This window comes from Fukomys damarensis, unplaced genomic scaffold (assembly GCF_012274545.1).
Source record: "Fukomys damarensis isolate Sample0158 unplaced genomic scaffold, DMR_v1.0_HiC HiC_scaffold_36, whole genome shotgun sequence".
In the NCBI taxonomy this organism is placed as follows: domain Eukaryota; kingdom Metazoa; phylum Chordata; class Mammalia; order Rodentia; family Bathyergidae; genus Fukomys; species Fukomys damarensis.
The window spans coordinates 30517955-30545802 of NW_022900948.1; the positions used below are offsets into that span (position 1 = coordinate 30517955).

Consider the following 27848-nt stretch of genomic DNA (forward strand, 5'->3'; position numbering starts at 1 on the left):
TCCAGGCCGCGACCCCCCCTGCCTCCATTGCGCCCTGCCCGGCCTCCAGGCAGCTCTGCCAGCATGAGCTGCGGCTCACAGAGCAGCATCTCTCCCCACCTCTCCCCGCCCCTGAGCCACAGAGGCGCTGCTGCTCTCACAGGAAGCGCCCAGCCTGATTTCCTACAAGTGTTTGTCAGAAGGAGGGGGTCAGCTGTGAGAGAGCGGAGTAAGAACCGCGAGCTTAACCCCTTCAGGGGCAGGAGAGGGCTCCAGGAAACTCCGGATCTCACCCTCCAGCCTTCGGGTACAGACTGGGAGACTGAAGCCAGGAGAAGGCCACGGCAAGCTGAGGCTAGGGAGAGGCCCTGCACCCTCCACTCCCATCTCTGGGCCCTCTTCAACCACACGTGACCTTGGCGAGGCTCCCTTCTGCTTAGGCCTCAATACCAGTCTGTATCATACAGTGGGAGCTCATTCTCATCCTTTTAGCTCTGATGACTCTGTCCTCTCTGCCAGTATGTGCCCCACATCTCAGGGAGGCTGCAATGATTCATGCCATCTCAGCCACTGTCCTCACCTTGAGTCTACTTAAGAGGGTGGAATTTTCCAGGTACCATGGAGGCAGGGAACAAGGTGATCTATTGATTTTTCCCCTGTTGCAAACTCTCCCGGGGCTCCCCAGAGGTCATGGACAGATGAACCCTGATGGCCAAGTTACCTTTTCCCAAGTTCCCCTCAGCAACTCATTCACTAGGTTCCTGCAGTGTGGCAGGGTCACGCCTTCTCTCCATTCCAGTGCAGACTGGGACAGTAATGAGGCACGGGTGTGACTTTCAGGAGAGAAGTGTGCAGGACACAGCAGGGCAGAGGAGGGATGCTCTGACGCCCAGGTTCACCCAGCCCAGCTCAGTCTCTGGCACCGCAGTTTCAGGTGTCCCGGGTGGCTGGGTCACACGCCTGTGTAGAGGACATGGGCCCAGAGTAAAGGGTTGGGAGGAAGCTCAGGACCCGGAAGGTGTCTGTGAGGCTGTGACAAGCAGGGGACCGGAAGGAAGGTGGTGTCCGGGCAAGTGGCAAGCAGGGCTGGGCTGAGTGCTCTGGAGGCCCCAGGTGAGAGCTGCTGCATCCCCTGAGACCAGCAAGGCCGGCACCAGAGAGAGGCAGGAGCTAGGGTCTGAGGGGCATGGGCTCACATCCCTGGCTCCCAACTGTGACCCCATCCTTGGCCTGGAAATTCAAAGCAGGGAACAAGAATAAAAAACACAAGGATGGCCCTGTGAACTGCCTAGAAGCCCTCCCAGTGACTGGTGAGCAGCCAGGTTCTGGAAGCACTTGTGTCAGGCAGAATGAAGAATCTGGGGCTCCACCCCAGCCCTACCTATTGTTTTCTGGGGGCTTTTGAGGCTTCACTTCTTTAGGCCTCATTTTCTCATGTCAGGAGTGGGGACAAGCAGAATAGTCTCATGCAGGACTGTGGTCAAGGTTCTGGGAGACAAAGCCTGCCTAATGCGGAGAGGGGGACCTGGAAAGTGCTGTCCCTCATCCTGCAGTTTCATTCCTATTTCTACTGCTGCTGCTTAGGTGTAAGTCTCGGGTCACCTCCAAGGGCTGGATATGAATGCCTCGTTTTGAGCCTGGCACATTGGCTGTGGGTAATGAATGTGTTCAATGAACGAATGAATGCGCTTTCCCCAAGGTTAGCTTGTGAGTATCTGGCAGGGCCAGGGTGAGAGCCAGGCACCCCACTAATCTCCCACCTCCTCTACCCACCTCCCTGCCTTTACGCACATCTGGGTGCTGGGCTCTGCCATGGAGCAGAGCCAACCCCTAATGAGGCCCCTCCCCGCCAGCTCTGGCGACCATGTGGGCCACTGTGTGTTGGGGGGCTCCCCTGCCATCCTGTCACTCACTCATCGCCCTCCCTGTCATTAACCCAGGCGGTGCTGCCATCAAAGCCAGGTGGCTCCTGCTGCTAGGCACGCGGTGTAGCCCTGGGACACCCGAGCCTGTCTAGGGGCAGCCTCCAGTGCTCGGTGCCATCTCCTTGCCACCCCTTCTCCTTGCCTTCCACATGCAGTGACACCGTCCCTGCTCACGTAGCCAGAGCAGCACATGCAGAGCTGAGCTCCTGACAGTGGCCCCTCCAAGCCCACATCATCCTGTGGATCCACAAGCCAGATGGTGGGGGTCAGTCTAGCCACGCCTCTCTGCCTTGCTTCCATAACAATCCATCAAGTCCTGAAGTTGTTTCCCAAATCTCACCAGCACTGGCCTCTCAGGCCACCCTTGCCTGGACAGCTCTTGCTCCCCATCCCACCCAACACTGCACGATCATCCAAAGCGCATGCTTCCATATGTGGCCCCTCCACGCTTAGAGCCACACTTGGAGCCCTCGAGTGGCTGCTGCCGCCCTGGGAAAGTAGATGCCACTCCCACCCGACTGCCCCGGAGCCTCCCCTCCCTCTCCTGCACGCTGGCCTCCTTGCTGGGCCTGGGACAGGCACCCTGCTCCTCCTCCCAGCCAGCCCCACAGCTCCCTGTTGTTTCCAGGCCTCCTGCAGACCTGGTTCCGGCGGACCCTTCTTGGGGACTCACTATTGGATTTATACTAGGATGTTCTGACCCACACTGGTCGCTTGGCTCAACTGGCAGCATGGTGAGACCCTCATTACTACAACTCCCGCACCTGACGCAGGCAGACACACAATAGAAATGCCAAGTGTACACGTGGGCTCACTAGGTGCCAGCATGACCTACAGCTCTCTAACAACACAGTGAACCTGGTGTAAGGCATCCATTTCGCAACTGAGCATCATCTCCTAGCGGCCAAGCAATTTGCCCAAGGGCACAAAGCTGGTGAGCACCAGTGGAGATTCAGACACCCAAGGACCCGGCCCTAAGGACCCAGATGGTGCTCATGCCCTGCGGCCTACAGAGGGCCATGCATGACAAAGTCAGAGCGGAGTACAACCAGAGGGTACTGCCCCATACAGCTCACTGACTTCATAACAAGGTGCTGGTTTCAGAGTGTTTGGGTTTTCCATTGGTCTTTCTCTGCCTTACAGCCCTAGAGGGAGAGACTCCAGAATGACTCTGGGAAGTGGGTGAGACTGGGGTATTATTCTGTGGTGCAGATGGGCCAATGGAGGCCCAAGAAAGCCCAGCAGGCCTGCAGCCATTTGCCCCTGAGCCTCAGGGCTTTGGCCACTGCCTCCTGCTTGTGCTCCAACATCCCTACCTTCTTCCTCCCCCATCATTTCCAGACCGGAAGTGGCCCCTGCTCTCTTTAAGCCTCAGGTGCAGCCCAGAACACACACAGCCCTGGTGAGGCCATACCTGCAATCACCGCTCCACACCATGCCCCAAGCCCAGAGGGGCAGTTAGCTCACCAGGCTTCACAGGCACCCTGTGGTTGCTGAGCTTACCCTGGGGTTAAACCCACGGGAGTCTGAGGTGGGGTGGGTGAGGATGTCAGGAGCAGGAGTAGACCAGGAATGGATGAGAGCCTGACGTGGGAAGTGCAGACCCAAGGGCCAGCCTGGAGACCCGAGACAAAAGTCTTCTCTTCTTAGAGGTCTGGAACTCTGAAGTTTAATGCAATGACCTCTGAGATTATCAGAGATCACCCTCTAATGCAAAACCTTCTGGGTTCTCTATTCCCACGCAGGCAGCCCTGCCATGATGGTGGGTGGCTGCAGGCCACACAGGCCGTGTAGGCCGACAGAGCACTCCGTGATCACCCTGGGAAGCTGTGTGGCCTTGGGCAGGTCGTTCAACCTCTCTGAACCCCAGACATCTTATCTGTAAATTGAGGGTGACACTGATGTGACAGGCTTCTTGAGACGATAAATGAGATTATGTGCATAAAGTTCTTGGCCTAGTGCCCAACTGGCACGGCAAATGCCCGTGAATGATGGCTGTGGCCTTAGTGAAACACTGATAAGGACCACTCCCCGCAGAGTAGAGTATAGTTTTCCTGACTGGAGTTTCCCCAACACCAGCCAAAGCTCTAGCTTTGGATCCCAGAGTCAGAAAGGGAAGCCAGCCCTCCCCAGGGTAGGGGAATGCTGCCATCTCCCTGGGACCCCCCCAAGCAGTTCTGGGGCCACCGGCCCAGCTAGAAACTGTGTCCCCATGCACCCTGAGTTGTTAAGGAGGGGAACGAACAGGCCTATGTTAGCCAACTGAGCAGTAGGTTATGGCGGGGTGGCCATATGGAGAAACTCTCTCTCTCTCTAATTCATGTTTTTTTCCAAAAGCCAAATTAAAAAAAAAAAAGTGCATGTGCTCATAATGAATTGCTTAAAGTAAAACTTTATTGAGCACCTAATAGGTGGCAAGTACCTCATAAATGTCTTTTCCTGGATTACTTCTCAGGATTCAATCCTCATACCAATCCAAGTTGGTAGAGACTTTACAGGTGGGATGACCAGGCTGTCCAAATACAGAAAGCACACTCTTCATGTTGCAATTGAAGATTATAGTAAGTGAAAAGGTTGGGAATAGCCTCAATGCCCACGAACAAGGGAACACAAATTAATTATATTTCTAAAAGGAATAGCATACATCTAGTCACAATCATGCTATAGAAGAAGAGAAAAAACAGTGCAAAAATCATGCTATGTTAAGTGAACACGCCAGTTATAAAACAATACATATCAAATTAAAGTCTATAAAAGTTTAAAAAGACCAGTAAAATATATAGGAAGAGAAAAGGATATGAGACAGAGACATGCCCCAAAATGTTTACAATAATTATCACTAGGTAGGAGAATTACAAGCCAGTTTACCCTTTTCCCTTGTGTATATTTTCTAAAAAGAATAGCTGCTTTAAAAACAAGCATGAGATGGATATTTTCTTCTATTTGAATACACAGATGCACACAAGCACACGCACACCACCTCCCGTCTGCGCAGGGCCTCCTTCTCTAGGGGGACGGGGCAGGTCCCTCCTCCATGTGTCCACCACGACCACTGCAGGAGTGCTGTGCTCTCAGGGCCCCCGCTGCCCGCCATGGTGACCTTCCGTGACTCCTTACTCAGGAACGCCCGGCACTGCATGTTGTTTGCTGCACATACAGCTGTTGTGCAACATGTGAAAATCACCAGAAGGAGAGGAAGCGAGTGGCGCCCAGCCTGGGACACGCTTAGCATTTAGGTGCCTGGCTTGTGCTGTTGAATTGGACCCTCATGAATCATCGGGCATTTAACAGAGGAGTATGAGCTCAGAGAGGTTACACAACTTGCCTGAAGTCACACAGCAATTTAGGAGAAGAGCTGGGTCTACACCCACAAATAATGCATTACTTTCCAAATATATCCCTTCCTTGGAGCGCTCAGCAGGGCCTCCTGGACCCTGAACCTTCCACCCAGGCCTAGGCCCCTGGCTATAGTCCCAGCACCTCGAGGAGGCTGACCGTGTTGGTTTTGAATTTGAGCCTCCCCAAGAACAGGCTCAGCAGGGGCTAGACAAGGAGCTGAGGTCTGGGGTGGGAGCAGAGGGAGGATCACGTCCTGCTTGGGAAGACACCTGGAGGGGAGACAGGGCCAAGATGGAACTGCAGGCTGGACGGAGGAGAGAGGGTGAAAACGTGAGGCTTTGGGCTGGGGCCCTGGTCCCAGATGCAGATCAGACCTTGGAAGTTTGTTTCAGAACCTCAGACAGCCTCACCTAGAGCCTGAGGCCAAGCCTCCTGCAGTCCAGGAAGGAAGTTCTGCACCCAGCTCACAGCCAGGGCTGTCATGTGCCTCCACCTGGTGGCCTGGCGGAAGCTCACCCTTGGTCAGGCCTTTCTCCCGTAAAAGGACAGCCCCACAGCTCCCATCCTTGGAAGAGAAGGACCGGACAGCCTGGGCTGGAGCCGGGGCTCATTCCAGCTTGTCCCTGACTCAGGGCTGCTGCACTCAAGCCCGTGGGGGTGGGGTGGGGGCTGGGAGCCTAGCAAAGGCTGGTGCCGCCCCAAGCCCTGCTGCCCTGGGGTTTGGGCCTTTCTGATCCGCCCCCAGGAATGCGGCTCTGGGCCCCTATAGAAGCAAGGCTGGCTGCTGTCCCCCAGGACCCTTCACATGCTGCTCTCTTTGAAAAAAAGAAGAAAAAGACAGGACAAAGCCCCAGTCTGAGGCCTATACCGACTGGGAAGAGATGGGCACAATCAACTCTCCCGTTCCTGTGTGTTCCAAGGTAAGGGCCAGGTCAGCCCATTGAAGAGAGCTGTGTAGTTTTAGGCAAGTGATATAATCTCTTTGAATCTCAGGCTTCTCATCTGTCAAATGGAGCCGACAATAAAGTCCATCTCATGGCAATGTCATGAGACCAAGGGGTAGCATTGAGTAGGGCTCTGTGCCAGGAACTGGAGATGGCAGAGGTGACAGAACAGGTGAGAACGCTTGCTCAAGGGACTGCACACCTTGCAGTAAAACCCCTGGGAGACAGCACTCAATACACCTCGGCTCTTACTATCAGGGGGTTATTATCACTGCTGTGTTGTTATTCTTCCCTTCCTCTGGGCGTCTGCTTTCTCATCTCTAAACTGAGAATATGCCTGAGTGGCTTAGGGTGATGCCATCTAGCACTGCCACGCCCATCTGACAGGCAGGAAAATGGAGGCACTCACACCCGACACCAGGAGGACCTGGCACGCAGCTGGCTCACGGAGGCTTTGCCTGCTCCTTCTCCCCGTCGAGGGGGCACATGGGACACAGTGTACCAGTTCCCAAAACCCCCTCGCAGCTCTAGGGCTCCCAGGCTCTGGAAACCCCAATCCGGCCTTGTGGGAACTGATGAAATCCCCTAGCAAGAGGATCACATGTTTCAAATGCAAACCAGCTGGTGTGGGGAGGCAAAGGGCCCACGTGGGCACCTCCCCCCTCTGGAAGAATTGAGATGGCCCCTGGGAAGGAACCACACAGGCTGCCCCAAAAGACCAAGCGCCCCCTGTCGGTAAGTAAACCAGGCTCATGCCTCCTCAAAGCCGTGGGCAGCTGTTCTGTTTCCTTAACAAAACAGCCAAGACAGAAACACACCAACTGCAGAGGGGGGCACCTGGGGAAATCCTGGGAAGTCCCTGTATGTGTCTAACCTTAGCCTCTCGTGCTTCAGTGCCAGCCCGTATCTTCTCCTGATCTAGAGGACAGAAACAATGTCACTTTTTATTGCGCCTGGTCTGGTCTGTTTCAGCTTCTCTCTGGGCTCTAAAATAGCTGTTCTCAGCAGCTTTCCTCAACTGTCTCACTCAGAAGCAGAAGGTCTTTAAACAGAGATAATGATCTGCTCCATGCTGTCATTTTCTTTCAATAAAGCCTGGTAAAGGAGCCCTGCAAGAAAGAGTCTCATCCAAGGTCAAACAGCAAGCAAGTACCATCTCTGCCAGTGCCACCCACATCACGCTGGTGAGATACCCGCTCCGCCCTTCCTGCTGTGCGCCCTTGGGTAAACCACGCAGCCTCTCTGGATTTGTCTTCTGTGTACCAAGAAGGAGACTGGCCTCATTTTTGCAACTTGTTCCAGTTCCTACCACTGCCGAGGCTGCCCGCCCCACGCTGGCCTTTGTCTATCTCCCTCCCCACTGCTAAAAAAGAAGAAAAGAAACTTGCGTTAGGTGTCCGGGGAGTACGCGCGGCTCAGGGCTGCCAGGCTGCTCGGGTTGTTGCCAGGTGAACAAACCGCGCACAAATCCCAGCCCCGGAAAAGCCCCACCTCCCCAGTCACCGCAGCAACGGGGGCCACGCCTCCAGTGCAAACACAGCCCGCGGCTCAGCCAAGGACCACCCCGCGCTCTCCGGGGACCCCTGCCTTCCCAGGGACCCAGCCCAGTTGGAACGGGGAAAGGAGCCGACGCCCCCATTACGCGGAGGTGGAGACTGAGGTCTGGGGTGGGGCGGAGACCGCAGCGAGCCGGTCTGGACTCACGCCCTGATCGCAGGTTCCGGGCTCCCTCCCTTTCCCGGAGCCGCAATCTGTCCCTCACTCTTGCGCATGGAGTCTCCACGTGGGAGAGACCCAAAGCAGCGCTGTCCCTAGAAAGGCGAGCCCAGCGGAACTGTCCGATCTCCCTCCCTATTCTCCAGACCGAGAGCTGCGCGGGGAACCCCCACGAGACCCTCCCGGGCTCACCTGCTGGCAGTGGCGCGTTAGTGCTTTCCTGGAGTTGAGTGGCAAACAAAGGCCACCAATAGGCGCGCAGGGCGGGTGGCTGCTGCTTTGCATAATACGCGAGGCCAGCCAGAGGCTGCGAGGGCGGGTCCTGGGGGGGCGGGTCCTAGGGGAGCCCCAACCAATCGTAGGGAGGCAGCCTCCTGGGCCCCGCCTCTCGAGACTCGGAAGCGAGAGAGCGGGCTCCCAGGTTCTAGGAAAGAAAATCTCACATCTGCCTGGCTGCATCTTCCTACTGGAATCCGTTCTACCGCTGATGGGAAACTGAGGCCCAGAGGGTAAGGTATTTGTGCATGGTGTAACAGAACCACCGTGAGGAAGAAATCACACATTTTTACCAGTGAAACGGACGGCTTAGTGACAAGGACAATGAACTTGTCGTGGGCACTCGGTAGGAGTCTGGCTGTGTTGTACGTGTGACGATTTCAATTCTCTCCTATGCCGTAGCAGGGTGTCACACCCCCACCCCCATTGTGTTCCAGTCTTAATCCCCGGGAGATGATCCTGGAAACACAGACCGGAGAGGGAACTTTGGTCCAAAGTCAAGCAGTGGCTGAAAGGAACCATAACCCCTACCGCCTGGGTTTGCTGAAGCCCAAAGAAATACATCAATGGAACTAATGTAATAAGCACTTCCACAAGCCCTGTTAACACAGGAGAGCCCACAGGCGCCGGAGAGTCAACAGGCTCTGCAGAGAGGCAGGAAGCAACTTGCCCCAGGCGCTCATCAGCTCAGTCTGTCCTCCAGGCAGGAAGTTCCTGAAAGTCAGTCTTGTCCTGCTCTGCCTCAGTGCAGACAGGGAGCTCTGGGGCTGTCTGTCCCCCAGGCGCTGGGCCAAGCAGGCCAAGTGGAGACACAGAGCAGAGGTAAAAGTATAGGTCAGTGACAACCACAGCAGTGACAGTGCAAAAGCTCCTTTCAGAACAGATGGGCAAGGACTCTGGCTCGGGGAAAGGTGCAGCATTCCCAAGGCCAGGCAGCTCCTCCTCTCATTAGGATCACATCCGGAGGAATCATTTCCCCAGGGTGAACCTACAGCCATTTGTTGGCCTTTTTACTGGTTATCTGGGGGGCCTATTCAGCCCATCATATGCATTTTACAGGTGAGGAGCTTGACCTGGGGTGAAATCACCTGCCTGGGACCACACAGGACTTGGACTGGAGGTGAAAGCTGGGAGATCAGAGCCCCAAGGACACCCCCCACTCCTGAAGCAAGGAGGGGCTTAGTCCCCACAGCTCTAGGAGACCCTGAGGATCTGGGAGGGAGGAGGAAACAACTCCTTGAGAGGGGCTGGGGCCTTCAAGCTGCCTCTTTGGCCTCGGCAGTCTGCCTGGGCTGGAAGGGAATAGGGACAGCATATAGCATCCTGAACCACAGACCATGGGGCCCACAACCCCTTGTCCACATCAGGCAGACCCCTGGCACAGAGCTGGGCAAAGCAGGATTTCTCAAACACTTTTCCCACAGACAAATCCTGGGGATGAAAGGAAAGGTGCCCTGGAGCTGGCCCGAGGCCATATGGTAGACCATCTTGCCACCTTCTCCTTCTTGCTCTCTCCACGAGTTTTGCACCCACAGCTGGACCTACGAAAGCAGACGAAGTGCAGGAGACTGTGAATCTATGGTTACCCCTCAGGCCTTCCCAGGGACTGACAGACACCAAGCCCAGCCCTGGCTTTCAATGGAGACAGCTTTGTCTCCCTTATACTCCAGATGCCCAGGCAGAGGCTGACACTGTCCTCTGGGGACTCTGCCTGAAATCCTGCAGTCCTTTGGATCCTCCTCTTTCCTGGCCTGCCTCACCTCCACCCCAACTACTGTCCTCCCCAATCACTTCCCAGAGCCCAACTGAGAACTGCATTTTAAAACATGCATTCTGCACCATAACCGACCTATGTGGTTTTGTCTAAAAACATCATCCATACGTATGTGTTTTGCCCTCACACCTTTAATTAAGGAGCTCTGAGATGCAGGTGAGGCTCAAGTGCCCCTGCCCACTCCACCGTGTGAGGTGCAGAGTTCCAGGGCGATGATGTAATGCTCTGGGTGCCCCCATCTGTCCTGTCCATCCCCTTCCCTCTCTACACAGAGCAATAAAAACCCGGCCACACAGCACGCTAGCCCCAACCTGGTTCAGATTTCTTTATTGAAAAATTAAAGTCATAAGCTCTGTATATAAATACACGGACGTTGTTGGTCGCCCGCAAGGCCTCTGGGATAGGCTGGGAGTGCAGAGGGAAGCTGGGGCTTTGAGGTCCCCGCAGTTCAGGGTGGAAAATAAATAATAAATACCACGGTGATGAGGAGCCAGGAGAAACAGGGGTGGGAGTGGGGGTGTCTTGATGCTTATTTGTGGCACTGAAGGTCCTGCAGGAGGCCCGTGGCAGGAAACTGCATCCTTGGATTCTCCTGTGACCTCACTCTGGACAAAGGCTCAGGTATCAGGGCCAAGGGGCAGCAGAGCCCCCCGTCCAACCCCCCTCCTCTTCCTGCAGCCCCCTTATACCAAGCGCCTACAGTGTACGGGCACAGATTCTGACCTGCCGTCTACCTTGCCCGACTCTGGTCCAGTAGGTCAGGACAAAGTGAGTAGAGGGTGCCTTCCTGCCACCCTGGCCATCCAGCCCCCACTCCTCAGGGAGCCTGAAATTGCCAGGACAGGGAAGGGACGGGGACCAGGAGCTGCACAGTGGTGGGAGGTGCTCGGCACTGGCCTCTAGAGCATCACATTGAACTCAGTGACCAGGAAGTCGATGTAGTCGCGGTCCTTGGTCTTAAAGGCCTCGGCGATGATCCGGGCAGCCTCCCGGTGCTCCTTGCCACGTAGCGTCAGCCCATTCACCTCCAGGATCACGTGGCCCACCTTGAGCTGCCCACAGTTGTGGGCTGAGCCCCCTCGCTGCAGAGCAGGACAGGGCAAGGGTCACCTGGGTGACCAAGTGGTGTGCAGTCTGACACGGCCAGCTAGGCAGCTGCATCCTGGTGTCAAAACTGCACCCAGCTGCACAGTGTGAACGGTTTGTGAGCCTCTCAGTTCCCCAGTCTGAGGGTCCAGGATGAAGGGGGGGTGTTCTGCCCATGCAGCCAGACCCTTCAGGGACATGAGACAAGGGAGGGACAAGCACCAGGGTGCCCTTGGGTGCTGTGTCACCTCTGGGCATGCTGAGCAAGGGTACTTCAGGGGCTTTGGAGGAAGAGAGACACGGTCCAGGGGTGCCCTGGAGCTGTACCTGAATTGTGACGATCCTTGGCAGCGGCTGGCGTGTGTTGGCCCCACCCTCAATGGCGATGCCCAGGGTGGCTGCACTCTTCTTTACTTGGACCAGGGTGGACGTTGGCTCTAGAAGCCCAGGCTATGGGGTGAGGCCTTCTCAGTGGACTGGCCTGGCTGAGAGCCTGGGCTGGGCCATGACCAGTCCCTAGGCCAACAGGGCTCGGGCTGCAGCCCAGAGCCGCCCTCCCAGCTCTGGTGTGGCAGGGATGAAGCCAAGCACTTCTGGACGCTGAAATCCCCCAGCAATGGGTGGCTCACCACCTCCCCTGGTGGTCAGTCGCGGAGCTGCACCCTGGGCCCCAGGACCAGCTGTTCTCCACCTGGAACCTGCCTTCCTCCCAGGCCCTCACCGCTTCCCTTCCTGCCCTCCTCACCGGTTTGTTGCCCGCCTCTGCGGTCCTTTCGCTCCACGGCAGCTCCTTACTGCTCCTGCTCTTGGTGGATGCCATCTGTCTGCCTCGGCCTGGGGCACTGGCCTCCGCCTCGCCGGCATCCACACCACTGTCCTCACTCAGAGTCTGCCCACTGTCAGAGAGCTGGGAGAGTGTGGATGCTGCTGGGGGTCAGGGGAGAGGAGGGCAGGGACAGTCAGGGAGGGCTACCTGGAGGTGGCCGTGGAGCCAGAGGCTGGAGGACTGGGGGACTTCAGAGGCATAGATGGACAAAAGGAACGAAGGGACCCAGGGGCTGGAGGGCAGGGACACCCCTTGCCACCCTCTCCTCCTGCCCTAGCCGCTGCTTCCAGAACATCTGCCTTGGCTTCTCTGTCTCAGCCACTGGCATAATGATTAAATCAGAGGCCAGCCCAGCCCCGTGATTAGGTTTGTTTTATTTTAATTTTGAGACAGGGTCTCACTAGGTAGTCTAGGCTGCCTCTGAACTTCCCATCCTCCTGCCTCAGCCTCCCAAGGGCTGGGATTACAAGTGTGCACCTTTATGCCCTTTCTCTTGGCTTTGTTTTTTAAATTCATGCAATGCTGATCATTTTTAATGATGGATTAGCATACACAAATTAGGAGATTTCACCTAAAAAAGTAGCTTCTGGGGTCCTAAGAAAGAAAAGGAATGCCTGCTATACCTGGCCTGCACCCCTGGGTGACCTCCCTGGCCTGAGCTGGGTGTCTGGGTGACCAATCCGCCCTGAATCAGGGGCTCCAGGTTAAGAATGTACATCTGGAGCCTGGTGGGTAAAGTGCAAATGTCCTTGGACCAACTGTGCAAACGTGGGCTGCAGCATAGCCTCTCTCAGCCTCGGCGCTCCTGCTCCAATGCAGGATCCGTGAGGCCCATCTAAGAGGGCGGCATTCAGACTAACAGACCCAACCAGCTCAAGAGAGCCAAGCTGGGCTATGCTGCCTGGCCCTGCCACTATTTACTGCAGCTTAGTTTCTTCGCCTGCAAATGGTGAGGACATTAGCAGCCTCCTTCCAGGGCTGCTGGAAGCAGACACATTAGTCAGGCTCTGGGAAGGGGCCTGCCTCTAGAGAGGGCTTCTCCTGCATAGCCTTGGGCTCTTCTCTCGCAGTGTATGCAGCCCAGTGCTGGATCTGGAGGTGGCAGTGACCACTCCTTGGCCTCTCTGGTTTCTCTCCTGCATCCCATGGGCTCTCCTTTAGCAGCCTGCCCTCCCCAAACCTCTAGTGTGGGGACTCAGCCTTCTGCGTCCTAGCCTGTGGCTGCCTGATACATGACTGGTTCTGGGGTCCTGTTCCTTGGCCCAGGTACCACTCTAGCCACAAGATGGCAGCAGAACCCAATGAAATATGGCCAGATTTTCTGGGAGAGCCAGGGCTATTGCCTCCACTCCCTGGGCAGGAAGGCCCACCTGGGGTGGCCACCCTGCCCTCTGACCGTGCAGCCTCAGGCCTGGAGCTTCCTAGGGATGGGGAGGCTACAGCTCCAGGGCCCACGGGGGCCCGGCACCTACTCTGTGCAAGGTCCCAGGAGATAGGGGATGAAGGAAGCCAGCCCTGCCCTTCCTGTGAGGTAAACACAGGGGCCAGGGCTGAGGGAGCTGGAGGTGGCCCCCTACCCTCCTAGCCACCCAGGGCTCAGCAGATGCAGCAGCAGGCTAGGTGACCCCATCAGTGGCAGAAGCAGGTTTAAGCACAGGTCTCAGACCAACCGCTTTAAGTCTGGACCCTGACCAGGGGACGTCTGGCTGGCAGGGCCCTGGGTAAACACCAGGGTGCCCACTCAGCAGGGCAGCAGCCGGCCGGGCTGCGTACTCACTGCGCATCTGGGGCAGGGCCCGCACTTCGTTCACGTCCGGCTCGCTGTCGGGGCGGTGCACCTCCACCGTGACGAAGTGTTGGTTGGTGCTGATCTGGTCTGGCGGGTCAGAGGGTGAGGGTGTCGGGAGGCAGCCCCCAGCCCCCGGGATGTCGACAGGGGGGCTCTTTGGGTGCGGCGGAGACTGGACCCGAGGGAAGGGCCCGATGGGCTGCTGATTGACCAGGGCCAGGTGGGCGTCCAGCGGTCTTTTGGAGCCAGGGTTGGCAGGGGAGACAGAGGCATAGATGGGGGAGGAGGGCGAGTCCTGGGCCGGAGAAGTCCCTGGGGTGGGTGCGGTGCCCTGTGGTGGGCTGTGGTTCCGTGGCGGTGCGGAGAAGACGATGCCTGAGTGGGAAGAGGAGGAGGAGGGAGCGGGGGGGTCCTCCTGTCCAGGCTTCCTCAACGGGCCAAGCGGGCGGTCATGGCCTTGAGCCAGAGGTGGCGGGGGAGGCGGTGGCCTGGCGCTGGGCAGCCCCTCGGAGGGGCGTCTGACATCGTCCTGCCAAGAGACCCAACAGGAGTAGAAGGCGTCAGAACCCATGGTGGCAGCAGAGGGGAGGCCGGAGCGGCCGTGTGGTGCCGGCCCGGCTGGAACTCAGTGCCTGCTCTATCGGCTCCTGGCCACCACGCTGCTCTGAATAATGTAACAGCCCAGTGGAAAACTTCTCCCCAACAGGGCCGCAGCTGAGGAGCGCTGGGATCTTGGCAGGTGTCTCTGGGGACCTCCCCATCTCCTTGGGGAATTGAAGTTCCTGGCATCAGCCAGGCTTGTCGCAAGCAACAGGACTTAATTAGAAGCAGGATGAAGAGGATGAGTCTTTGGCTTTTCTCCTTAGAGGATTACCTGGGCTACTACAGATAGGACAGCTGGTGGGACTGGAGGGGGCCGGGATGGACAGGAAGAGGCACACCCCGGCTGTGGTGCTGTGTGGCCCTCGGCGAGGCACAGCAACTCTCTGAGCGCACCTCTGGGCCGTGGGGAGAGTATTCCCGGCAGCAAGGTGGGGCTGTGAGGACCCTGTGCACAGCAGGTGAGTGGGGGCAGTGGAGGAGTCTGTGACTCTCTTCCTCGCAGCCCAGCCGAGACCCAACACTTGCTCAGCTCTGACAGCCTCACGTGCTCTCTGCTACATGCTTGACTTCAGTCATTAAATTATCACCACAAACTCATGGGGCGGTATGCTGTTATCATCCCCATATTACAGACGAGAAAACAGAGGCACAGACGGGCTCAGGGATTTACCCAAAGCCTCACATTCAGCGGAAGAAGTGGGATTTGAACCCAGGCAATCTGGCTCAAGTTCAGGCCATTCATTCGAATGCCATGAGGGTCAGAATCACTCTGCAGCGTATCTAGCGTGCACATCCTGCCGAGGCCTGTGGCCTCTTGGCGGGGGTGTTCTCGTGGCTCCAGATGTCTGTGCTTGCTGTGTCAGGGTTCAGGTAGCACACCAAAAGTCGGAACCCACTTAGCCCCACTTAAGTCACCCGGAGGGAACCAGTCAGGCCCGTGGAAGGTGGCAGTGTGGCAGTGTGCAGGCCTGCAGGTGGGCCTGTCCTCTCCACTATCCTGTGTCTCCTTCCAAGAGGAGCTCAGGGGTCGCCTGAGCCACCCAGGCAGGGCAGGGCACCACTCGGGGGCCGGCAGGGCCTTACCACGGACACGTCGGGGAGGGCGTTGGCCCCACCCTGCACGGCCTCACCAGTTTCCTCCAGGTCCAGGGTGTTCTGGAAACAGACAGGAGAACAAGCTGAACAAACAGGAGAGGGGACGGCCAGTCTCTCCTCCAGTGCAGCCAAATCAGCGAGGCCTTGTGACATTTGACATGCTCTGCTCTGTTGACTTTTACCCATTAAAACTAACTTTTCTGCCCATAGAAGTCAGTTTTCCTTTGAGACTTTCTGATCATTTTCAGGCCTGCCCTGAAGTACCTGGAGATGCCGGGGGTGTCTTGGGCTTGACTAGGTGTCCTGGGCCCAGCCTTCAGTGTTGTAGTGCTGGGCTGAACGGACTCAATGTCTCCCCAGCCCAGGCACTCGCTCTCCACAGTGCAACAGAACCTCAGGAGTGCAAAGGAGGTCACGCGAGTGGGAAATGGCAGGGAACACCCCTCCACTCCTAGTAGCTTTAATCCTGAAGGGTTGGCTTAAAATATAATTGGGCCTTATTTTTTAAAAAAATGTTCAGTTCCTCCTTCCTTCCCCAATGCTCCCTCAAGAGACATCTTCCTGCAAAACGTCCTCTCTGGGTGGCGGAAGTGAGCTCCTGCCTGAGCTGGGCTCTCATGAGGGCTCAGGCAGCCATTTCTGTCCACCCCACAGAGCCTAGGATGGCAGTTGGCCTCTGCCACTGATCTCAGCTTTACCAGCCCAGAGAGCTGGTAAATATTTCTGGGTGTGTTCATGGGGTGCTTCTGGAAGAGATGAGCATTTGAGTGTGAAGGCTGAGTGATCGTCACCCTCCTCAATGTGGGGGCCCCCATGGAATAAAATGGTGGAAGAAGGGCAAGTTGAGCTCTCTGGTGCCGGGGTGGCCATTTTCTCCTGTTCTCAGGGGTCGCTTTTTTGTTTTTGCAGTGCTGGGCATGGAACCCAAGGCCTTGAACATGCTTATCAAGCCCTTCCACTGAGCCATCTTTACTGTCTTTGTTATGGTTTATGTCTTTACGTCCCCTCAAAGCCTCGTGTGCTCACAGGTGGGACTTTGGGAGGTGGTGTTGGAGTATGGAGCTCTATAGTTGACTTGCTATTAGGAGGTGGGTTCTGGCCTGAAGAGGTGGTCACTGGGGGGCATGGCCTAGAAGGGTTTTATCTCCTTTCCCCACCCCTCCTTTCACTCTCTCTGCTTCCAGTCTGCCATGCCTTCTCCTGTGCAGTCAGCCAACCATGGACTACAACCTTTACAAACTGTGAGTCGAAATAAACCTCTGTCCTTCAAGGTGCGGGTGTTGGGCATTGAGTCCCAGTGATGAGAAAGTGACTAAGACAGCACTCCCTCAGCTCTCCTGGGTCTCCTGCCTTCAGACTCATCCTGGAACAAGGTCACCAGCTCTCCCCAGCCCCAGCCTGCTGATGACAGATCATGGTCCTGACTTCTCAGCCCGCACAGGAAGTCTTTTGCGTAGCTGTGTATATCCTGCTAGTCCTGTTTCTATGGGGAACCAAGACTAACACAGCCACTTGACTCAGGGCTCGGGTGAGCCCTCAACACTGAGTCTCTGAAGCTCCTGACCGAAGGGGCTGGGGACAAAGCGGAGGTGAGACATCATCCTGCTGTCAGGAGTTTGGAGACAGAGGGGTCAGGAGGAGACTGCAGAGGGGGCAACGCGCAGGCACTAGGCATCGTATGCCTAGGGTTGGGGCGGTCCAGGGAGGCTTCCTGGAAGAGGTGGTGCAGCTCAAAGCTGTGTCATGCAGGTGAACAGGGCACGAAGGGCAAGGTGGGTATTTCAGACACAGAAAAGTGCAGGTGAGGCAGGAGGGAGAATCTGCCGGGCAGCTGTCAGCTCCATAGGAGAGAAGCCTGGGCTTGATCCTGAGGGTGGTGGGTTGCAATGGAGATAAGGTCACCTTTGCCTTCTATGCAGAGTCCTTTTGCTCCACCCCCTCTTGCTATTGGCTGCTGCCTCTGCCTCCTGATCCACGACCCACCCATGCACAAGGCAGGCTCTGCTGGCTCGCCTTCCAGGTCCTCCTCTCGGACTACCTGACCATCCCATGGAAAATCACAACCCCACCTCCACCCCTGCCCTGCTTTCCTGTCTCTTTCCCATGACCACCATGCTCCAGCCAGCAGCCAGCTACATTCTGAAAACCTCATCAGGTCACACCTCTCCCCAGTCTGTGACCCTGGGACCTTTCCATCTTGCTTGGAGGAAATTCCACACTTCACACAACTGCACCCTTTCTCACTATTCCTCTGGCACAAGGGGATTGTTCCCACCTCAGGACCTTTGCACTTGCTGCTCTCTCTAGCTGCACCATGATTATGGCTCCTTCCCCCACTTTGTTTAGTTCTTCCTTCACAAGGCCCTCCTAGACTGGCCCCATCTGTGACAGCATTGCCCCCACAGCCCCATCTATCCCAAGCTTGCTATGTTTTTCTGTGTAATGTTTATCACAGCCCAACTTTACTATCTCTCCAACTAGGACAGAAACTCTGAGAAGGCAGGACTTGTGACCACTGGGTCTCCACTCGGAACAGTGGTTGCTCAGTGAATGTCTATTAGGCACATTCATGAGTCAGTGGGTGAGGGAATCCAGCCATAGCCAGAACTGTGAGGGAGGTGGAAGCGGGAGGGGGCCTTCGTGGGTGGGGCCACAGTCATGGCGGGGGGACATTCACATGGTCCAGGGGGTGGGAGCATAGGCTCCCTGACTCCACAGCCCGAAGCAGGGCCTAGCACACAGATTGCCCTCTCTGCTGATCAACCTGAGGCCAGCAAATCCCAGGGCAGGCAGAGGGCCCACGGCTCCAGGGCCAGTGACAAACACCTCCCCAACAAGACACTTGGCCCTCTTGTCCAGTGACACCAGCCCTGCCTTTGCCACCTTGGAGGTTTCTTTACGATCACACACAGTTACAGCTGGGTGGGCAAATTACTGAACCTCTCCATCCTCAGTTTCCTCATCTGTGAAATGGGGTGACAGCAGCACCTGCCTTGTGCAGGGGACGTGTTAGCACCCAGACGGCCCTCGCCTGGAGTCATGCAGGGGGAAGGCAAGCGTGACACTCAACAGAAGCCTTGCAAATCTGCCTTCGCCCATGCCGGTCCTCCAAGCCCTCTTGAGTGTGCTGCTCCCTGGATGAGAGTGGCCAGTGAGTCCGGCCAGGCGGCTCCAGCAAGCCTTTCCCAAGACTCAACAGCTATGGCCCTGGCTTCCACAGGAGACATCTTCAGCAAGGACAAGAGCAGCTGCAACCCTGCTCCTGGATTCACCCTGCAGGCGGCCCTGGGGGAGGCTCAGATGACAGATGACAATGCTCTGCTGAAGCCAGACAGGTTACCCCTGCTCTAGTGCTGTAGGAGCTTTGAACATTTGTTAGTCACTCAGTAAACACTTCCTGGGAGCTCTGGGAGGGTGTGACTTTCTCCTGGAAAGCGCATTAGAGAGCTAGGAGCTCCGGAGGGCCATGTTGGGGGCTCCACCTTCACCATCGCAGGGACCCCCAACGACCCGAGAGCAGAGCCTGTGAATTTCCCCGTCACATCTGCTGCCACCAAAGCTTAGAGAGGGAAGTGACTGGTTCAAGGTCACACAGCCATTGTACAGCAGATCGGGTTTCCAAGCCAGGTCAGGGTCACACCAAAGCCCATCCTGCTCTGCCCTGCCCTACCCAGGAACCGGACGGTGCCCTGAAATCCCAGGAGCCAGAGGCCCTCTGGCATGAGTGAGAAGGTGGCCATTGCTGGCCTTGGGCCTCAGCCTCACTCTCTGGAGTTGGGACAGAAGGTGGGGCTGGAGGAGAGGGAGAGGGGTGGACACGTGGCTAAAGTGGAGCAGGCAGATGGCCAGAGCCCTGCCAGACTCCATCTGCCTGATGGTCCAGGCCCTCAGAAGTCCGATCCTCACACATCCAAAAAAGCTATAGGCAGTGGTTGGATTCAGGCCTGGGGATGCATCAGCAGAACAGCTCGAAGGCAGGCTTCTGGAGAGGCCCAAGATCAGGGTGCACGTCTGCTCGTCCTGGTCACCTCCTGCCCCCCCAGGAGTCAAGTGATCCTCCCAGGTGAGACCCTTCACCCCCTCTACAACTGGGTGGCCGAGTCTCAGAGACAGAATGTCACCAGCCCAAGGGCACACAGGAGGATAGGGCAGGACACCAAGCGATTCTCTCTAGTCTCTCTTCAAGGCCTGACTCAGTATCCCAGACAGAAACCCCACTTCCCACGAGGCCAGGATGCCTTCCGGGCCTGCTGACATCATCCCCTTCTTTCCAGCCGGGCATGCCATGCAGTACAGTCCTTTCCTGTGGAGGAAAGAGCCCCTTATCTATAGTCTGAGTCGGCCCAGTCTGGGTGCAGAGTCACAAAAATCTGGTTTGGGGCAAGAGAGAGGGGACAAAGTGAGCAGAACAGCAGGGATCCTGGAAACACACAGGTGAGGCCTGGAGGGTGTCCAGGCCCAGGAGCTGTGGGTGCCCAGAGCCTCAGCAGAATGGGGCCCCTCTGCTCCCCAGCATGGTCCCAGCTCCAGGACGGATGGAGGATGCTTACGTAAAGGGCTATTTTCAGCTCTTTGTTCTTCTAGCTTCATTACTCTCCTGTCAGGTCAACCAGCTCTCGACTCCTACCCCAGAATGCACCTGGGACCTGAGGCAGGAAGCCCCTTCCTGTCTCCTACGTGCAGAAACGGAGGCACTGAGTCACAGAAGCTTCCCAAAGGTCACCAGGCCCAGACTTCTGCCCAAAGGGGCTACTGACAAGGGACAGAGAGGGGATGGATAGCAGGTGGAAAAGCATAAGAAGATGGCAGAAAGGGAAGGGAAGGATTCTGAAGAGAAGACAGAGGCAGGGGAGCCACATCTCCGTGTGCCTGTGACAGTTACCCAGGTCTTGCTCCCTTCTGTTAAGCGGAAAGATGCCCCTGTCTCTCCTTCCCCAGGGAAGAAAAGCCTGACCTGAATCCTCAGGAGGTTAGGAGGAGCTGGAAGAACCCTAGGACAGGCGTGAGAAACAAGGCTCCAGCAGGTCACACAGGGACCCAAGGGCCCAGCCAGGAGACAAAAGTCCACTTTCATGCTCAGTAACTGCCTCAGCAGCTCAGCCAGTCCCCGAGAGAAACGGCCGACCTCTCCTATCGCATCCCAGTTGCTGTAGATGCCACAATTGGCAATGACAGTGGCTACTGACCTGGAGCTCTACTTTGTCACCAGAGCCGGAAACAAGGAAAGCAGCATGTTTTACTGTAAGCTTCCGTAGTCTGAAAATGGGATTTTACCATGCAGTTGCTGCCTTGGTTGTCCCGTGTATTTTGTTTTTAAATAGGTAGAAGTGTCTTCTGGGAAGAGGCCCCTGGGGTTCCCAGCCTCCAGAAGCCTTGTCTGGTGGAAACATCTCCAGCGCCCCAGTCCTAGGGCGGGAGGCAGGTGGGAGGTAGATGAAGCAAAGCACAAGCTGGGACAATGCCCCCTTCAGACGTGGCTGAGGTAAAGCACGCCCACCCCAGGGGCCCCTAATGCCCTGGGGAAATACAGCTCTGAAGGTGCGGGTGCTGAGGCTCCCTGGGGTACAGTGAGCTGCTCTACTCAAGGGGTGGGGAGCACTCCAGCCTCCAAGTGGCCCTTCAGGACACTTGGCAGCTTCCTGGGATGGTGGGTAGGGCTATCTATCTGAGGATCTGGACAGCAGTCCCTTGGGTCTCCCCGTCCTCCTCCTGGCCCCACAGCACACACAGGGAGGCACCTTAGAGCCAAACGGGATGGCGTTTGGTGCTCGGAGCGTTACTGCATTAGAGTTAAGCTCAGGTGCCCGCCTTCCCCTCACCCGTCCTCCATCACTCTCAACACTGACTCCTTCACTGCTCCCAGTGGCTGCGGGCCCCCAGCTCCACTCCCGCTCCTGCACGGTCTCCACCTCACTGCTGCCTGGCAGACGCCACACTATGGATTTGAGTTTGCACATTTCTCCCGGATGCTCCAGTCTCCTGCGGTCCCCCACCCTTTGCAGGACTGAAGTGAATGTGGTAGACTGCTTTATTAGAGACGGCCTCCTGCACTGGACACGCTAAACTCCAAGGGTCAGGCTCATGCCCAGCAGGGAGGACTCACTCAACACAAGCTCCCATGATAGATGGCTGGATGGGTTTCACCCTGCCCTAGGCAGGCTGGACCACAGTGGGAAGGTAGCGGGGCAGAGGCCCTCAGTCTAAGCTCCAGCATCCTGGCTGTGCCCAAGCCAGAGAGGAAGCTGATGCAACCTGGCTGGGCACAGAAGGGGAGCGGGATTTTGAGGCCTTTGGGGGCAGGATATTGTGGACAGAAGCTCTGGAGTCAGGGTGGGAAAGCCTGAGGTCAACGCCAGGGCCGGTCCTACTGCTCTGTGGACTCCCTTTCCTCTCCAGCCCTCTTCAGTGGGACCCAGCTCTAGACCTGCAATTCAACTGTGCACGGTCCACACCTGCAGATCCACCTGCTCTTGCTGAACAACTCACAGGCACCTGGTCTCCCCGGCCTACACAGAGATGTAGAAACTGAGGCTCAGAAGGCTCAAGTCACCTGCCTAAGGTGACCCGGTTGGCTGAACTCCAAAGCCCGTGTGGTGAAGCCCCTCTGTCACGGGCTGCTTGTATTAGATGAAGAATTCCAGAAATGCCTACAGCCCTTCCTCACTCTGCTCTCCTGGCCAACATCTTTATGGGGGAAAATGAGATTGCTTGCAGGCAGCCAAAAATGATCGAGGCTGACTCTCAGACCAATGGGAAGCAAGTGCGGTCTGTCTTCGGGAGCATCAGATTTCCTTTGACTGACTGCACTGAGGGAACATGGCTGCAGAGAGAGTCACGCTGGACCTGGGACGGATCCCTGCACAGGGCCCAGAACTGGGGCTCAAGGGAAACTGGTTCCATCTGGGGCAATGTCTGGGCTTCTGGGTCATGGGGGCCCGGTGCCCGATGCCGCCTGTGTGTCTGGAGGCCAGAGCAAAGGGCACTTTCTCTGGTGTAGGAGGGAAATGTTGAGAAGATAACCCTGCAGGTGCCTGTGGGAGTGGCTTCCGTTTAGTTTCTTGTCTACATTTCCTGGGCTCCTCTGGGTGCCTGGGCCAGCACCGAGGATGCAGACAGGAAACAGGTACTTTCTCTTGTCCCCCACAGCTCACCCTCATTAGCGCAGACAGAAACTGATGCTGAAGGTAAAATAAGTCGGCGGGTGTGTTAATGGAGATTGGAAAAACAAGTGAGCTAAGCGGAGAGGGACTTGGGACAGCAGAAAGCAATGTGTTCGGCCGTGCTCTGCTGAGATTTGGTGCTGTTTGTTACTTGGCATTACTGCAGCCCAAGCTCAGGAATGCGTGGTAGGGCTGCAGAACAGCACCTGGCACTCAGTGGGAAATGAGTGTCGTCTCTGCCTCTTTCTCTCCTTGGAGGAACGCTGCAGCCCTGGGTCACATGCACAGAGCTCCCAGGGCACAGTTGCCATTCTTTGCTGTGCCGCCCTAAATATTTTCCAGGCATGGTTCAAGAAGATGCGGAATGAAAGGAATCCTGGTGACCTGCCTTGTTTGGGCAGGTGGGAGACTGAGGCAAGGTGGGGGTTTTCCTGAGGGTGCGTACTGTGCCTTGGGACAGAGCAGACCAGGGTGGGAGGCTCTGGACTCCCAGGACCAGGTGAGCTGCAGGAGGGGCTTCCGAGTGGAGGGGCATCTGTCCCATGGCCCCATGAGCAGGTGGCCTGGGAGCACAGGGTGTGTGTGTAGCAGTTGGAGGGGACGGTGCCACTGCCCAGGCCTGCAGGGGCCACCACAGACTGCATTCTTGGAAGCACTCTTGCCTAGCATTGCTGCTCCCTTCTGAGCTCCACCTTGCTTGTTACCCTGTATCCCAACACCTAGCACATGGCCAGGACTCGTACACAATTTGTAACAGAAGGGAAAGAAGAGGAAGAGGAAGGGAGGAGAGAGATGACAGGACAGACAGATGGATGCTAAGTGATGCCCAGCAAGGAAGAACCACAGCAGACAGCAGGGCTCACATCACCACTCAGAGTCCACCAGGCTGGGTTCCCAGTCTCAGCTCCACCTCTCACTTGCTGTGTGACCTTAGACAAGTTGCATCTCCCCTCTGAGCATTAGTTTCCTTCTCTGTAAAATGGGGGCTGCAGCTCTAATGGCCGCCTGTAGCTCCTGGGAGGGCCACAGAAGAGATGGCTGAAAAGCATTAAGATACCAGGCTTTGTGCTGGGCACAAAGGACAGGAGTTGCAGACATGGCTGCTTCCCTGAGCAGCTGGTGGTCCAGCGGGTGACTGCACAGCCTAGAGATGATGAGGATGCTCTGAGACAAGAGGCCATGATGGATGTAAGCCTGGCCTGGAGGAGCCTGGGGTCGGAGGGCTGCACTTGAGAGGGTCAGGGGAGGCTTCCTGGAGGAAGTGGCCCCTGAGATATGGGCTGCTGGGCCCACAGGCGACGGAAGCAGGAAGGACAACAGGCCTGACAGACAGAATGTGTGGTCTGTGCAAAGGCTGAGAAGGCTCTCAGGAGCAGGGCACAGAAATGATCTCCACACCTTTACAGATCCTAAAGATGAGCTCAGAGAGGGGAAACTACTTCGAGATCACACAGCAAGGAAGGAACAGAGTTGGGATCTGAACAGTGGGCTTCCTCGCCCCAGAGCCTGAGGACACCTGATGAACTGGTTGACAGTGAGCAGGAGAAGAAAACCCAGTCCCCACCGGGGACAGATGCAGATGTGAGGGATGGCAGGGAGGGGTACGATCCCCGGCTCTGCCCTGGCTAAAGAATCCCGGGGCACACACAGTCCCACCCTGCAGAAAGGACGGTACCTCCATCAGGTCTATAAGCCACAGCAGCCGCTCCTGGGGGTGGCAGGGGGTGGGCGGAAAAGGCAAAAAGAAAATACATCAAATAAACTTGAGGGAATTAAGTGGCCACAGCAACAACCCCTCTCTAAACACACACACACATACATACACACACAGGTGCAAAATGAGCAGGAGACTCCAACTCCTTTTTCAAGCCAGCCTGACCGCTCTGGGCAGGAACAGGAATGAAGGAGGGAGAGGACCAGGGAAGGCCCCAAACAGGCTGGGAGCAGGCAAGTGCCATGTCCAAGGTCGCACATCCTCGTGAGAGGTGGAGCTTCAAGGAGCGCCCTGCCTAGGAGACTTGGGCAGAGGAGGCTGAGACTTCAAGAAGACCGAGCCCTGCACTGGCAGAGAATCTGCAGTCTGGCACAGACTTCAGGGAGAGGCTGAAGGTCAAGGGGAAGAGGCCAGCCCTTAGCCTATCCTTTCCAGAGCCTACAAGTGTCCATGATGACCTGGGCATGAAGCAGGTGCTTTTTTGGCAAGGACAGGGTGGGTCCGAAGGAACCAAGGCTTCCCTGCTCTACAGAGGGAGAAGACAGCCCCAGAATGCTGGCACTGGCAGTCTCTGGTCCCAGGCTGATGGGCATGCTCTCTCTTCTCAAGTGTCTGGGGACGTGGTGTCACAACCCCTTTGTATGGGAGGAAACTGAGGCACTGAGAGGCGAGGTGACTTTGCAGCTGCCTCTCCACCTGCGTGGTTTTCTCTAGAAATCCCCTGCCGCAGCCCTGGATGGAGCTCACCCTGTTAAGCATGAGATTCCTGGCCTGTCAGACTCATAAAAAGTCGCTCAGAGTTGTCCCATCCCAGACACCGAGGGAGGGCTTTAGGACCACTTGTTCCATCTGCCCTCAAAATCTCCCTGCTTGAAGCCATCTGCTGGTGGCCTGAGCTCTGCCATCTTCGGGTGCTCTCATTTGTACCGAGACCCTCTGGCAGCGTGGGGTCACACCTGCCACAGCGGGGGCCGGGAGCACCCTGAGGAAGTGTTTCTTGGGCAGGGGAGACACTCCTGGCCGGAACAAGGTCATTTGGGCCAGTTGTGAACTGGGGCTGGGGGCTTCTGACCCTGCAGCGATCTTTCTGGGCACAGCGGTCACCCTGCTTCCTCCGGTCCTCCAGTCTGACCTGTCCCAGGGCCCTGGGCTGCTGTAGCCAGAGCCAGCAGATCTTCAGGCCATTTATCCATGGGGAAACTGAGGCCCAGGGAGGCCAGGGTTAAACCCAGATCAGCCTCCCAGGGAAGGAGACACCCTCACTTTCCACTCTGGAGCTGGCTCCTGATTCTGAAGGGACCATCCCAGAACCACAGCCTGCAGCCAGTCAAGTTTTAGCGCTCCGGCTTATGGCTCCTGAAGCTTCCCATGGACCTTTTCAAGGCCAGTCTCAGCCACAGCTGAACCCAGAGGCATAAGGCCCGGGAGGTAGAGGCCGATAGTCTGAATCTAGCTCACCACTCAGCCCACAGCCAGGTGCTGATCAGAGCCTGACTTGCATCTGCAAGGGGGAAGAGAGGCCTCTCCCTGCCCAGAAGTGAACTGCTCTTCCAGAACGGTGAAACAGCCTCCATTACAGCCTGCCCAGAGCTGTAGAGGGTCTGGTCATGGCAGCTTCTGGGTCATCCCGGAAGGGAGGAGGACTCTTGGAGATGGAGGTGATGAGGGATTGGAAAGAGGGGACCAGGAGGAGAAGATCCCCAGAAACCCAGAGCCCTAGAGCTCAGTTAAGGCCAAATGGGAGTTGTGTCTGCAAGAAAGAGGGGCACACGCCCGTCTACACCCACTGACCACTTGGTCCACAGCCCTGGACACCCTGCCCTCCACTGAGCAGGTGCTGAGATCCCCCGGAATGAGGTCCCATTCCTAGCACCCAGTCCAGCACAGGGGAGCCATGGTGCTTGAGAAGCACTGCCTCCCCCACCCCCATGGAAGAGCAGGGCTGGATGTCCAAAGGTAAGAACAGAGCTTGTGGAGGGGAGAGAGGAATCATGCCGGCTCCTGGCCTCCAGCCTGACTCCTCCCTTCTCGAGGACGCCGTGCCCACTGCCAGCGATTAAAGGACTGCCCAAGTCAGGCACCGTGGTGCCAGACTCTGCTGTGCCTCTCATTTGATCCTTGCAGGGATCGTAATTATGCATGTATTTGTCCACCCCCATACATAACCAGCCAACCCCTAGACCCCTGCCTGCCTTGCACACAGTAGGTACTCGATAATTAGGTGACTAGAGATGAAGAGACTGAGGCTCAGAGAGGCAAGGAAGGAGATGGGAAGGTTGGGGCTGGGATCCCACACCGACTGGTCTCACTCCAAAGTCGTGTGTTCACTCTTCCCTGACCTTCAAGCCAGGGAGCCAGGGACAGGGCCCAGGCAGCTCACCCTGGCCGAGCTGACAGTGGTGGAGGTGCCGTGGCTTCCAGTGGATGAGCCCGTGTCACTGTAGGAAACCACAGAGTAGGTGTCCCCAGCCCCGGGGCCTGGTGGCTGCCTTGCCTTCATGGACTCGATCTCCCGCCTCAGCACCAGGTGGTCGAAGCGGTCCAGGTCTTGCGGGGAGATGGTGCCTCTCACTTCAGAGAGGAGTGCGAACTGCAGATGGGGACAAACAGGACACTCAGCAAAGGACTCTTCCAACAGGTAGGCCCAGTAACCCTGATACTTCCAAATCACCTGCATGCAAATTTGACCTTCACTCCTTAACACACTATGGCTCCCCAGTACCCTCGGGAGAAAGTCCAAACACCTGCATCTGTACACTGGCTCCAGCATCATCTGCCTCCTGCCTCCCTGTCACCTTCTCCTTTTCCATACGCACACAGGACTGCCAATCTCTGAAGACACTGTGGTGTTTTACGTTTTGAGGCCCTTGGCTGTGTCTTCCACCCCCAAGTCTTATTTCTCCCAAATCAGGTTTCTTCTCAAGTCTTCCCAAATGTCCACCCTCCTGATGGACTGGACCACTCCTTCCTCAGACTTCCACTGGAGCTGGGTCTCAGAGCTCGCGGCCCCGCATGGCCACCCAGGGCTCGTGACAATGACTGACCGCTGGGGGGAGTTCACCGGGAAACTGCTTTTTAAAAGCAATTGTGATTCCAAATGATTCCAAATGATTCCAAATGTGCACGCAGCACCGGGGCCAATCAGGGGCCTTTGTCTGTGTTCCCCGGGGCTGGTGCGCCCTCTGGTAGGGTGGGGACACCACCGTTCCCAGTGTCTGCCCTGGCTCGGTTTGGCTGACTCCCGGGAGGTGCTCAGTACAGGTCACCTTCGCGTGGGTGTTGAGCAGCTCGAACAGGGCGGTGGCGAGGGCCTCCACGGAGATGCTGCCCCTGCGGTACTGGTCCAGGTAGTAGGCCATGGTGGCACACTCCTGCCCATTCAGCACGTGACGGGCCTGCTCCTCCAGCAGCACTCGCGTCTGGTTCCCCAGGCTGCTCAGGGTCACCTGGGAGCCAGCTGGGCCCTTGTAAAATCCCAGCTGAAAGACAGGAACACAGCGGCCTGGGGATGCTGAACTGATGGGACTGGGCCAAGCCGGGGGCAGCCGCAGAGGGAGGGGGCAGTTTCTGAAAGCTCTCAGGGGTCTCTGCATGACCCGAGTCTCCGATCGGCCTCATGTAG

General features: G+C 56.8%; 2 protein-coding genes and 1 long non-coding RNA gene across 3 annotated transcripts in view; 1 reads left to right on the top strand and 2 right to left on the bottom strand.

The window, feature by feature from the left end:
- The window catches only part of Akna (AT-hook transcription factor), a 48450-nt gene extending 40280 nt beyond the window's left edge, over positions 1 to 8170 (bottom strand). Inside the window, exon 1 of the mRNA XM_010639426.2 lies at positions 8096 to 8170. The gene's annotated coding sequence lies outside the window, so the exon portion shown is untranslated. The remainder of the gene's footprint in view (positions 1 to 8095) is intronic.
- A 171-nt stretch (positions 8171 to 8341) lies between these two features.
- LOC104872983 lies at positions 8342 to 9681 on the top strand. The gene is made up of 3 exons (XR_783329.2): positions 8342 to 8412; positions 9239 to 9299; positions 9604 to 9681. It is a non-coding gene; the product is annotated as an uncharacterized LOC104872983 (long non-coding RNA).
- Positions 9682 to 10261: 580 nt separating this feature from the next.
- The window catches only part of Whrn (whirlin), a gene marked incomplete at its 5' end in the record, with an annotated part of 86172 nt that continues 68585 nt past the window's right edge, over positions 10262 to 27848 (bottom strand). Inside the window, 8 exons of the mRNA XM_010639468.1 lie at positions 10262 to 11035; positions 11367 to 11489; positions 11785 to 11966; positions 13643 to 14183; positions 15341 to 15412; positions 24188 to 24220; positions 26607 to 26816; positions 27493 to 27705. Of these exons, the coding sequence (XP_010637770.1) occupies positions 10853 to 11035; positions 11367 to 11489; positions 11785 to 11966; positions 13643 to 14183; positions 15341 to 15412; positions 24188 to 24220; positions 26607 to 26816; positions 27493 to 27705 (1557 nt within the window). The remainder of the gene's footprint in view (positions 11036 to 11366; positions 11490 to 11784; positions 11967 to 13642; positions 14184 to 15340; positions 15413 to 24187; positions 24221 to 26606; positions 26817 to 27492; positions 27706 to 27848) is intronic.